Below are 13,021 nucleotides of genomic sequence, written 5' to 3' on the forward strand. Positions count from 1 at the left end.
TTTTGAAAGCAAATACACCTTGTTATATGGCTTTTGGCCCCCCTCTCAATTTTTAATGAGTACCTTCAGAGCTATTGACATTTAACATTATATCTATGTTTTAAAGTCATCGCAACAATGTAAAAACATTGATGTTGGTGTCTTAGAGTAGGCTGTACACATTATTTACAGTGATATGAATAGAGTCTTTTCTGTGGGCTCTATTTCAACTTCATGGGCTTTAAAACACACAAAACCATTGCACAGAGAGAGAGAGAGAGAGAGGGTTACAAAAAGAGATTAATAAAAATTATCAATGGTGCATCCAGTTTTTTTTTTTTTTTACTTTTACTTTTTTTTCTTTCTTTTTTGTCTTGTACAAGTCAGACTATTACACCCTTGTAAAAATGACTATTTGCTGCTTGAAATTCATAAGACCAAGCTTTTAAAAAAGTCAGTATGAAAAAGTCAAAACTATTGGTTTAAAAAATGATGGTTGGATGTTTAAAGAGCTAAACCGACCTGCTGTGTGTTAACACTTAAGTTTCTCAAATTTCTCATATATATAAAATGAATTCCCACAGCAGACCACATGTACAAATTTGGGTGTTTGTTGTTATAATACAAGTGAAAAATGCAGCATATGCCCCGCATATACTTAACATTTTCATCACTCACTACAAATCTATTATCAAAACACAGAAAATGGATGCAACAAATTCTCAAGCAGCAAATAGTGCACTGACCATCGCTGCAAAGCATCGAGGTCTAAAGCCTGACGGCCAAGGGGCAGCAAAGGTGATGCGTGCATTCACCCTGGCAACTAGGGCGGTGATGTTGATGTTTCCAAGACAGATAGCACCGGAGATGCCTCTGTTACTGGCATGTTGATCGGCGTACGGAGCGGAAAGAGTCTACATGGACTCCCCCTGTGAATCATCATCTTCCAGAGACAGAGGCAAGTATAGATCCTAGAGGTGAAAAGAGGGTTGGGTAAGTCATGGTGAACTATGTTTACATCATAATTAAGAGCCAGATTTACTAAACAGAGCAAATTAGCGTGAGACCACAATCTCATGAAAGCGCAAATTGGAGTGGGAATTGCCCAGATAATGCACAAATTAAAGAACACAAGCGTAGGGTCGCAAACCAGCAGAGCCGATGAGAATCAGGTACGGGTAATCTAATATCACGGGCGCAGGCAAAAGTTGGCAAAGTTACATTTGCATAAAATTTTCCTCTGGCATTCCAGATAAATGAACACGAGTGGAGAAAATTCTCTCCCTTCCATCACGCTCTCTCTGTCCTCTGCAGTTCCCGTCGATCGCAAAATGGGTTCATTCTTTTTTGTACGTTAAATAATGATGCAATTACCAGTAAATAAATCCTCACGTTTCAGTATTTATTTAAATACTGTGTTACGCTTTATTTCAATAGTCCACTTTAGACATTCTACTAACTATAAGTAACTTTGCAACAACATGTCTACCAGTCATTAGAGTCTTAGTAGACTGTCTGCATAATATCTGCTAACACGTTATTTTGATGCTCCACCTACAGACATTCTACTGACTACAAGTAACTTTGCAACTACATGTCAACTTATTCTACTACAGGTGACCCTAACCTAACAGTCTACTAAGACTCTAATGACTCCAATTTGCGCTTTCATGAGATTGTGGTCTCACGCTAATTTGCTCTGCTCAATACATTGCAGATATGCTCACGGAATACAAACCCAACAGATTACTCAGATCATTAGGATCACATCAGCTAGAAGTTCCAAGAGTTTACTCTAAGCAAGGAGAGTCTGCTTTTAGCTATTATGCCAGCCGCAGCTGGAACCAGCTTCCAGAGGAGATCAGATGTGCTCCTACATTAGTCACATTCAAATCCAGACTCAAAACACATCTGTTTAACTTTGCATTTAATGAATGAGCACTGTGTCACTGTTTGTCCGACTGTTTATACTGTGTCTTATTTTAGTCTTTATTCTAAACTGTTTTAATTATTTTTAGTTCTTTCTCGTTTCTTTATTTTAAACTGTTCTTTATTCTAAACTGTTTTAATTATTTTTAGTTCTTTCTTGTTTCTTTATTTTAAACTGTTTTGTATATTCTTATTTCTTCTGATTATTTTTAATAGTATGTAAAGCACTTTGAATTACCATTGTGTATGAAATGTGCTATATAAATAAACTTGCCTTGCCTTGCCTTGCCTTACTAATACTTTAATGAGAGTTAGTTGGCATGTACAGTAGTTGCAAGGTGAACGTAATTTCACGAAGTACAACATTTTCCTGGATCAACATCTTTGTTGATCCTGGAACAACTTTTCAATCAACCAATCAGATTTGAGATTAGATTCAAGTTTAGTTTATGTCAAGTTTAGGCTTACAACCAGGGTTAGGTGCTTCTACATCAGTGTTATTCACCTAATCTCGTATCATATCCCTCTGATTTTAGGGATAACTTATGGGTAGGGTTAGGTTTAGGGATAGGAATATGGTTAGGACTAAAGTTTTGGACAGGAATGTAGTTCCAGGATCAACAAAATATGTTGACCCAGGAACATGTCTTACTTGGCAAAGTCACTGTGACTGGAATACTAGCATACTTCTGCCTACTGTACACTGTCCAATACTGACCATTTTTGTCAGATTGGATATTGGTCAGATGGGACCGATCCAAATCAGATGCTGTGCATTATGATTGTTAAGGTTCAAAATAGCTCAAAAAGTATTATAAAAGCACCACAAACCTTTTCTTTATGATACTGAATTGGAAGTTAAGTGGAATGCATTGCATTGTGGAATACAGTATTACATGCAGTGTGCTCATTTTTGTTCAAAGTTAACATACTGCATACTGAAAGAAAATTAACAATAGTATGGTAACATGCCATTCTAAACATATTCAGAAAAATGATACGAATGGTTAGTTTAGGTGGTTAACCTATAGATACAGGAATTGATTACCTTCTGTTTGCGAGTACTGCCAGGGCTAGTCGGGGTCGAGATGGGCGACTGCTTAGAGATGGGCGTAGAGAGCTGACTACTGGAGCCTGTCCCGTTAGCTAGAGAGCGAAATAAAAAGTGCAAATGTGAAAGAGAGGGATAGAAGGAGAGCCACAGACAGAAAGATTAAGGGAAAAGAAAAGACAAATTGTGGGGTTAGGCAGTGTCTTCCCTCCTTTCTGTGTAATCATGATGTCAACTGTTGTCTAGCCAGCTGCTAGTGTGTGTATCTGTTTGCTGGAACTCATTTACACATCTCTCTACGAATAGAGCAGGTTGCTATGAGACACCAGAGCTGTGTTTATATGAGAGAGTGGTGTGATCGTGTGTGTACTAATGTACTAAAGGCTGTTTCAAAAACAGAGCTTTCTTTTAAGCAGTACAAAAACCTAAGGACCAGATGCCAGGCCTTAAAACCGCTCCAGCTAATGAATAAATAAAACAAAGAGAACAGAATCTCAGATGAAAAGCCAGGCGCTGTTGGAAGACCTGGATAAGGAGATATGTAAAACTTCTCTAAAAGTGCTGATCTTAGCCTTTCATGTGCTAATTAAATGCAGATTTTCTCTAAGTTAGTCTTGCTGTGTGTTCATGATCGGTTACACTCCTAAAAAAGCAAATAGGTCCATAAAAATTTTTGGTCACACTTTACGCTATGTCGGTACAATAGCTTGCCCCTAGGCTTTCGTTTCATTATCACTTAAATATCTGGTGCTAAAGATTAAAGAATATGAAGAGCCTACAATATAATTCACCCTTCTGCTCAAAATAATTGATTGGTTTGAGTATAGGATAGACTTAAATTTAACAAATTAGTTCAGTCAAATTAACTTTTAAGAGTATGTAGAACTTTCTATATCTTTTGAGTTCACAAAACTTACACATTTTAAGTAATCTGAATCGCTTCATTGTTTTGAGTTTTATTGACTTGTTTCTGTTAATTTAAACAAACTTAAATTTAACCGAATTTGGGCTGGGCTGGGAATTTCTATTTCCCAGCATGCTTTGCCATGACACTCGAATGTGAGAGTAAATGCTAAAATTAAGTGTTATTTAATTTTTTTTTTTGTTGTTGTGTGTGTGTGTGTGTGTGCAAGATTAATGTTAAGTGGAAGATTAGTAGTGTTTAATGTTTTGCCATGCTAATTTAGAATAGTTTCTGCTATGTACGTTTTTTGGGGATGATGAGTGCATGAGCTTGGTTTGAGAACAGATATACTGTATGTTAAATGTTCTATATTGTCTTACTCGTGTCTTACTCGCATTGTGTTACCAATTAGCAGGTTAGCATTTACTGAATTAGCAAGTTTCCATTTCTAAAAAATATTTACGTTAAGATTACATGTTAATTTTAAATGAAATGTATGAGTTAGCTTACATATTCAAGTTAAGAGAATATTTCAAATATTTCAAGTTAAGAGAAATTAAAATGGACTGTACAAAATAAAAATCTGCCAGTTCTGCTTACTTTAACTTTGAATTTCTTAACTTAAAATTTTTATGTAACTGATTGCCTCATTTTTTTTTTTTTTTCAGTTTTGCCAACTTTTTTGGGCTTAAAGTATACTGCTAAAATCAGAAGAGAGGGTTTCCTTGCTGTAATTAATAAGCTGAACTAAAAACTCTGAACCCAAATAATAGTGTAAAATATGGAATGAAAGAGAATCTGAAAAATAGAGGAACTAAATGGATGTATAAAACAAGAACTGATGGTAAACAAAAAAACAAAAAAACAAATATAAAATGCTCGAAATGTCCTTGTTCATTTATTTCAAAAGGAGAGCAGTTCAATACAAAACTTACAATATGGGCTTTAAAACAAGGGGGAGAGATATAAAGAAACATGAAAAGAAATAATAATAATAAAAAAAAAAAATAAACATTAGTCCAGCCACCAGTGAGTGTGCACAGTCATACAGATACACTAATTTAAAGCACACAGGCCATGCAAGAAAAGTTAGCATGCACAAATGAGCTAGTCTTTTTTTGTGAAACAAATATTTTTCATATTAAAGACCTCATGAACATCAAAAATTGTTTTATGGCTTTTAGTCCATGTCTGGCTTTTAGGTCTGAGGTTATCTTCAGCATATAATAGTGTACACCACAAAAAATAAAAAATAAAATAAAAATAAAATGTTAGCAAATAGACCTATACATTTTTCTTCTTCCAGAAAACAGAACCAACATTTTAATGACACATTTTGTCTGCAGGGGCAATCACATTTTTTTTTGTCCTAAACTTCTTTCTTCTGCTGAACACAAACGAATATATTTTGAAGAATGTCGGTAACCAAACAGTTGATGGACACCCTTGACTTCCATAGTATGGAGAAGAAAAAAAAAATCAATGGGGCCTATCAACCGACATTCTTCTTTTGTGTTCAGCAGAAGAAAGAAATTCATACGGGGTTGGAACAACTTGAGGGAGAGTAAATGATGACAGAATTTTTGTGTGAACTATCCCTTTAACTAAATGATTTAGAGCTCTGTGAGGTTCTGCCACCACAAGATGGCAGTCATATCATGATTCTGCTGACTGTGGAAAGGTCAACTAAGGACATATTAATGGTTCCTTTTTTCCCTATCACTAAAATCTCATCTCTTTCCCAGCCACCACCTCTGCATGTAACCCTGCCAAAGTAATAACGCTTACATTTGACCTCATATGACAGTACTGTTGATGGGACACTTTGTTTGCCTGTGTTTTTTTCTGTAGATGACACATCTGCTTAACTTAAACTCTTTTGTTTATTAGTCTTGATCCTCTAGTAAGCAAGCATGGCCTTTTTGCCCTCATCATCAGATTACAAAGTGTGTCCCCAGGCTTCAGTCTCCCTTGGAAGATTGAGTGATCCTTCCTCTCTAAAATATTAAACATGTAACAGTGCAAATCTATCTGCTTACATCAAACTCAAACTCTCTTCATCCTTTAATCCTCCGAGACACAAACCCTTCCTTCCTTCCTTCCTTCCTTCCTTCCTTCCTTCCTTCCTTCCTTCCTTCCTTCCTTGGTAATAAGGTAATAAGAAACATGATGTTTGTGCGGGTGAATTTTTGTCTTTGTGAGAAACTTTCCCAGCATGCAGTCTGAAATTCGGATATGCTCAGAGCAGTCCTCAGATATTCTCTAAAGTGTTATGATGCTGGAATATTCCTATAGCATACAGATCCCTGATATAATGGCTGAAAAAGCATTTAGAGGAGTTGCTTTGACTTTTATAAAGACCTTCCCAGTGAGCTAGAACTTCAGTAAGTTCATTTCAGAGCACTCTTTAAAGTTTCATTAGACTATGATGACAAATATTTAAAATATATATACATGTGAATTTTTGAACTGAACATGTTGTGAAAAGAAATCGAATTTGATTCAAAACTGCTGTGTGATTTGCTTTTGTAAGTAGTTGTAACATACTGTACATTTAATTAAAAAAGGTATTCATTAATTTAAACAGCTGTTTCAGTTTTGTTGCAGTGGGTCTTTGAGGTTTAACCATCAATAATCTGTTTATTTACTTTAGTAGCTATGCATGTATGACATTAATATTAAAATCATTCTGACAGTATTAACCATTTATGCACACAGAAGGTTAATTGCACAGGCCATTGCAAGAACACACACAAACATGAGCAACTGCGAGATTATGATAGATTAACAAAAAACAAATTAAAGTGACAAGGTGTTAAAAATCTCATCAAAACAAAACAACAGATGATTCATAATCATGCATAATTTAACGGTGTAAGCAAAAATAAACATGTTAATATAATATAATGGACAAAGCAGTTTAGAAGAAAAGTGTATTATTGGAGAAAGCTTGCCAATCATCCATGCAAGAAATTGTGGTGCTTTAGCTCGATGTGGAATTGACTATAGTTAGTAAAGCTTCAGTATGGAGTTAAAGGTGTGTTGAGCTGACATGAATCACATAATTATAGGCTCACTGGAATCAGCCGGAGACTTGCAGCGTCGCATTGGGCCGGGACTCTTGGTGGAGCCCCTCTGTCCTTTAGGGGCCTTCATTACCCGACACTCTACGGCAAGAGAAACAGAGACAAAGCATAAGTATGAAGTAAAAGCAGCCTTTAAGAATAGAACAAATTAGAGAAGCCACCAACAGAGACTTTACTGTCACAAATTCCATGAAATGCAAGTAAAACACCCTGAAAAACTTTGTATAGCTACTTAAAATGTCTGTGTATCTTGTAGCTTGTAAACGTTCTTGGTGATGTTCCTACTGCAGACACAAATCAATATATTATTTCTGTCTCTCTCTCTCTCTCTCTCTCTCTCTCTCTGTCTGACACCTTATCTATGTCTCTGAACCTTATTACACCCATGTGAGTCGCACATTGGCTATTTACATATGTAAATGTGAATCTGAATAATGCATTAAGCCATTTGAAAGCCTGATTCTGAGAGGCTAAATGAATGACATCCAATAGCATGAAGCTTCCTCCTGCTCTCACTACCGTCTCTAAGACACACACAGACTGAAAGTGTTACTGAGATTATACAGATGTCACACTGACTTGACTAAACTGAGTTGCTTATGCGGCAATAGTAAAAAATGGTAAAGGTATTGGTGTACAAAATGTTATTCGGTTAAATATGCCAGTCTATTCTTCAAGTAAAAAAAACAAACCGCTCTTGAAAAAGTTAACAAGCCAGTCTGGCTGAAAATATTGTGATCAGCTGAATCGAAGGCTTTACTGATAACAAGGGGGGCTAAAAATAGAATGATTAATTTTACTACTGTAGATATTTGTTTGAATTATATAACTTTCTCTGTTTGGTCTGAAATGGGAATTTTATGTTCTTACTAATAGATTTTTTATTTAAAGAAGTTAGTTTTGTTTAGGGTTGGCAATTATGTTACATGGTGGATACCTAACAGCTCATTCTACATAGTTGAACATTTATCTTTGAGAAAAAAAACAGACTTAGCTGTAAGAACATGCAAGAGGAACACAACAGTTACAATTATAAATGTAGAGATTAAAAATGGGCAGATTTACTTTGAGCTGTAAAAATAGACACAAAACCAATTTATTTTATCACCAATATTAGGCCTATTTATTAAAAGGTGTGACCTACCGTTTTCATCCAGAGAGAAGTCATCTTGTGCATAGCGGAATTTTTCTGGTCCACATGCAATGAAAACGTCGTCATCACCAAAGAAATCCTGCAAGCAAGTCACCTAAAAAGAAGATAAGCAACAAAATATTGAAACAAAGATATATAAGGAAGCTGGGTTGATGTGATCCAGTTTGAGTTGATAATTGTTCATAATCAGTAACCCAATGGTGCTGGGTTGGAAATATGAATGTGAAAGAAGGCATGCACGTCATGCAGTTTATTCCAGACTTTCAAGCATTTAACCCAACCCAGCTGGGTCCCAGCGCTGAGCTTGTTTAACCCAGTCCTGGGTTGCCAAAATTACTCAAATTGGGTTGTTTTTAACCCAGCATTTTTAGACATGTATCTCTGCAATGTCTCTGCCACAGATACATTCGTACACAGTTTCCTCCAGTTGTTCATAAGCTGGGAACTAAATGTTTTGGACGTTGTTGAAGACAGCTATTTGACATTCTGTGCTAAAATTGGGTCACCACCAGCCAAGTAAAGAGTCCCACCCCAGTCTATCACTTAACACACACACACACACACACACACACACACACAAAGAGAGAGAGAGAGAGAGACAGTGATATATGACAAAGCTAATCTATGCCGCCCTTGCCGTGAACAGCTGGCCAGCAGGGTGTGTGCCTGCATACTTGGATGGATGTGTGCGAGTGAGCGTGTGTGTGTGTGTGTGTGTGTGTGTGTGTATGTGTATAATATACATACCCCACCTACATACAAATTTATACCCAGAAGTGAGCTAAATCTGACAAAACCTCCCAAAATCTCTTTTTGAGGATGTCCTAATTTGCAAATCAGTATTAAATAAACGAAATAATGAAATATATATATATATATAAAAAAATAATGTTTTCTTGGCAGAATGTTAAGGTGTTCTGGGTTTCTACTAAGGGTGTTGCTATGTGGTTTGTTCTGGATGGTTTCTAGGGCAATGTTACCATGTTTAGAGTGTTTTTAATATGTTGCTGTGCGAATAAATCAAAGCTGCCTGATGTTACTGAATGAAATGTGGACCCAGGACAAGCTATAGGACTGTGAAGCTTTGGGGGTGTTGATGGACTCGATCTACTCCATCTGTGTTTTGATCATCTTTCTGAATCCAATGCAAACATAGTCTTTGACAAAAATACGATTTTATCAGTTTTGTGCTCAAAATGTTTTTTTTTAATTATGAAACCCACATTCAAGTGTTGATAAAAAAGAAGCTAGAATTAAACAGGTTTTATTCTAGCTTCTAGAGGGTCTGTTCTATCTTTTGATAAATATGTTCAGATATTCATAAATGTTCTGGGGGCCATGAAACTTGTGTAAAAAAAAAATGCTGGCGGTGGCTGGCAACTTTTTCCAAAAGCACTGCTTAATAAGGAAGTTAATAAGGAATTTGCATAACGACTGCTGTTTGATGTATTGTGGTTTTGTCTATTGATCACTGAAATTACAGATTCATTTTGGTGTTAATCGTGAAACGCACAATTCCAGGTCTGAGGATTACGGTAATGATCAGCCGTGAGCTCTATGATGATCTTGTTATAAATGACTTATTGATGAAATTCAGGCTAATATCCAAGTCTGTGTCTGTCAAGAGTCTGGAGTCTGTGTGTCAAAGAAAGCAGAAAAAAAAACACTACAATACCTTGTTAAACCACTTTGCTGTCAGTAAGTGCCGTTATGGCACTTACTGACAGATTCTGATAATTATCCAAGCTGACATTCAAAAGCAATCAATCCGCCTGTCAATCATGTGTCAGTCCAGCCCCCAGCACCTGCTGCCCACTCCCCTTCCTATGTGTGTGTGTGTGTGTGTGTGTGTGTGTGTCAGAACCGCTCATAAAAACGGGACATTAAAGAAGGCCTCATGGGACACATAATCTGCAAATTGTTCCCAGACACACCCAGTCCAGCACAAAATATAAATTCAAATGTATGATAAACTTTACGCTTAATCTCAGTAATATTTTTTTTCCCTATGGCACAGAATGACCTCAGGATCAAAGAGGCCAAAGGTCAAGAGGTGCGTGATGAAACCATGGCAACAGTGATGTCCCCAAAGGACAATGCTGGGGTATAATTTCTCCTTCATTCTCTAGGCATATTATCCATGCACATATAAATAAACAGAATAAAACTGCCTTTGTATTACAAGCAAATTTGCAAGTATTATTTTTTTAATCAACTGTCCACTTTTACACTCCAGATGTTTAGGGAGTTCCATAATTAGGGATCCCATTTTTCTCTCCTTTTTTTCTTCTAAATTATTTACTTGAAGTAACCCATTAATGTTATAACCTCTACATAAAAAAATAAATAATAAATAATACATTTAATTAAAAAAAATATTATATTTTAAGAACATTTTCAGTGTGAGACTGCTAAAGGAATATTGTAGCTTTTCAAAATATTCACATCAATCAATTATTATATATTAAAAAAGAGGTGGGTCTGATTGGTCTGGTAGTCGTTCTAATACTGAATATGGATCAGAGTTAGAATGTCCTGAAGGGAAGAGGTCTTCAGTCAAGATACTCTGAGCCGTGATTTCTGGGCTTTTTGTTTATGCATGTGTGTGATTTCAGTGTGTAAGTGTAGTGTATCAGCACTGTAACTGGAAGCTAAGATTCAGGGTGTGTATGTGTGTGTCTGACCCTCATCTGTCACCTCACGTCACCTCTCATCCAGACACTACTAACAGAGTTTGTTCCAGCCAGCCAATGTGACAGACTGAACAAACAGAGTTCAGATCACAGTGAGCAAGAGAAACATGAAACATTTGAATGTGTGTGTGTGTGTGTGTGCCTGCATTGCCAGAAGTGAGGGGAATTAATTATGAAGAATAAGTAGGTCTGGTGGGCGTGGCCCTCCCTGGATCAATGAACCAATCAAATGACCCGTTTTCAGTCCCTAACCATCTAGCTTCGCAATTATTAAGCTGGAATTCATAGTGTTCTCCTTAAATGACAATGACGGGTTTCCTGAGGTCAGCATCTATGAAGGACCTACATTACAAAATTATTTGCTTATAGCTCACAGGCAGCTGTGATCATGATCACTTATGTGTGTGTGTAAGGGACGGGTGATGTGTGGTGTTGCTTTGTCATGTGACATGATAAGAAGTGAAGGCAGAGTGCCTCAAACAAACAGAGGCGACCTTCATACTAACAGTGAAATGATGTGAATATTATTTTTATTTGTAATATTTTCTTATTTACTTTTAATTCTAACTTAACTTCAGTATATTTTGCCCTTGTCTGTCTGTCTGTCTATCTATCTATCTATCTATCTATCTATCTATCTATCTATCTATCTATCTATCTATCTATCTATCTATCTATCTATCTATCTATCTATCTATCTATCTATCTGTCTATCTGTCTGTCTGTCTGTCTGTCTGTCTGTCTGTCTGTCCGGGACCACTGTATATAAAATACAGTTTCTTTTAATACATTTACTCAATTTACTAATCATTTATATGTGGGAACAACATAATATTAGAACAACCAAGAAATGCTTTGGCATGTACAAAACAAAAATGTTAATGTCAATACATCACATTAAAACTGATTTATTTACAAGGTTTAAAAGGTACAATATAAAAGACTAATTCAAATAAGGCATTCTATTGTACTATCCTTATTAAATGAATTAAGAAGAATATCTGGTTGATGAAGATAAAGGTACATTGTGTTCACATCCCTTTGATCATGCGACCGTTGAACACTGTCCTTTTGAACATTCGCCCACTTGATGTGTCCCTGTGTGTTCTAGAGGCATCAACATTACATTTTCATGAAGATGATACTCTATCCAGGAACAAATATTAGACAGAGCAAAGTCGTAAATGCCAGACTCCCAGCGGACCCCTGAGTCAACGGGGACTGACTGCTGATTATGAGTCTGTCACTCAAACAGAGATATACAGTGATTTTTAGACTTAAGTTTTAGATAAATGTCATGCATAATAAATCATGCATGTGATCTGATAAAAAAAACAATGCTTAATGTTTATTAATATTAATGAATCAATTAGCTCTGCTTTGTTGCTGCCTTTTGAAAGGTTGTGCATGTCGGCATATGTGTGTGTGTGTGTGTGTGTGTGTGTGTGTGTGTGTGTGTGTGTGTGTGTGTGTGTGTGTGTGTGTGTGTGTGTGTGTGTGTAAGACACTCATTCCTGCCAAAGTGAGTTTATGAAATGTAATATTCGTAATTCGGGGCGGCAGTGGCTCAGTGGTTCATGTAGGTTGTCTACAAACCGAAAGGTTGGTGGTTCAATCCCCGGTTCCACTTGACCAAGTGTCGAGGTGTCCATGAGCAAGACACCTAACCCCAGCTGCTCCCGACGAGCTGGATGGCGCCTTGCATGGCTGACACCGCCGTCGGTGTATGAATGAGTGAGTGAATGGGTGAATGTGAGGCAATGTAAAGCGCTTTGGTGGCCATAGGTCTGTGAAAGCGCTATATAAATGCAGTCCATTTACCATAATATATTTTGTTTGTTTCTGTTCTCTTGCCAGATTTTTTTTTCTTTTTTGTTTGATATATTTAGCATCAAGTAAACAGAAAAACCTGTAGCTTCTTAGGGTTATATTCGTTTTCTGCCTAAATTTCACATAAAAACAAGCTGTAGTTGGTCATTTTGCATGTCATTCAGATGGCCTCTTCCTATCTAAATGGGTTGTACTTGGCCAGAATAATCTTCAAAGCAGACCAGACTTCATGCGGTTAGTTGAAAGCCAGGCTCTGCGACATGTGACAATGCTATTCAAAAAGTCATCTTGAAATGCAGATTTACATGTGACTGTTTGATTATATTCACAGCTAGGATAATCACTACATCTTATGGCTCTCGCACACAAATAAAAGACATAGAATGGCACCCCCTT

The 13,021-nt window shown here is 36.6% G+C and overlaps 1 protein-coding gene across 1 annotated transcript in view; it reads right to left on the minus strand.

The window, feature by feature from the left end:
• Positions 1-303: 303 nt before the first annotated feature.
• Positions 304-13,021, minus strand: part of LOC311083169 (neuronal migration protein doublecortin-like) — a 33,870-nt gene continuing 21,152 nt past the window's right edge. The window contains exons 4-7 of the mRNA XM_084114506.1: positions 8,094-8,196; positions 6,941-7,030; positions 2,957-3,054; positions 304-950 (exon numbers count right to left, since the gene is read on the minus strand). Of these exons, the coding sequence (XP_083970632.1) occupies positions 894-950; positions 2,957-3,054; positions 6,941-7,030; positions 8,094-8,196 (348 nt within the window). The 3' untranslated portion in view covers positions 304-893. The remainder of the gene's footprint in view (positions 951-2,956; positions 3,055-6,940; positions 7,031-8,093; positions 8,197-13,021) is intronic.

The sequence above is a fragment of the Abramis brama genome (genome assembly GCF_963993115.1).
Source record: "Abramis brama genome assembly, chromosome: 5".
Lineage (NCBI taxonomy): Eukaryota > Metazoa > Chordata > Actinopteri > Cypriniformes > Leuciscidae > Abramis > Abramis brama.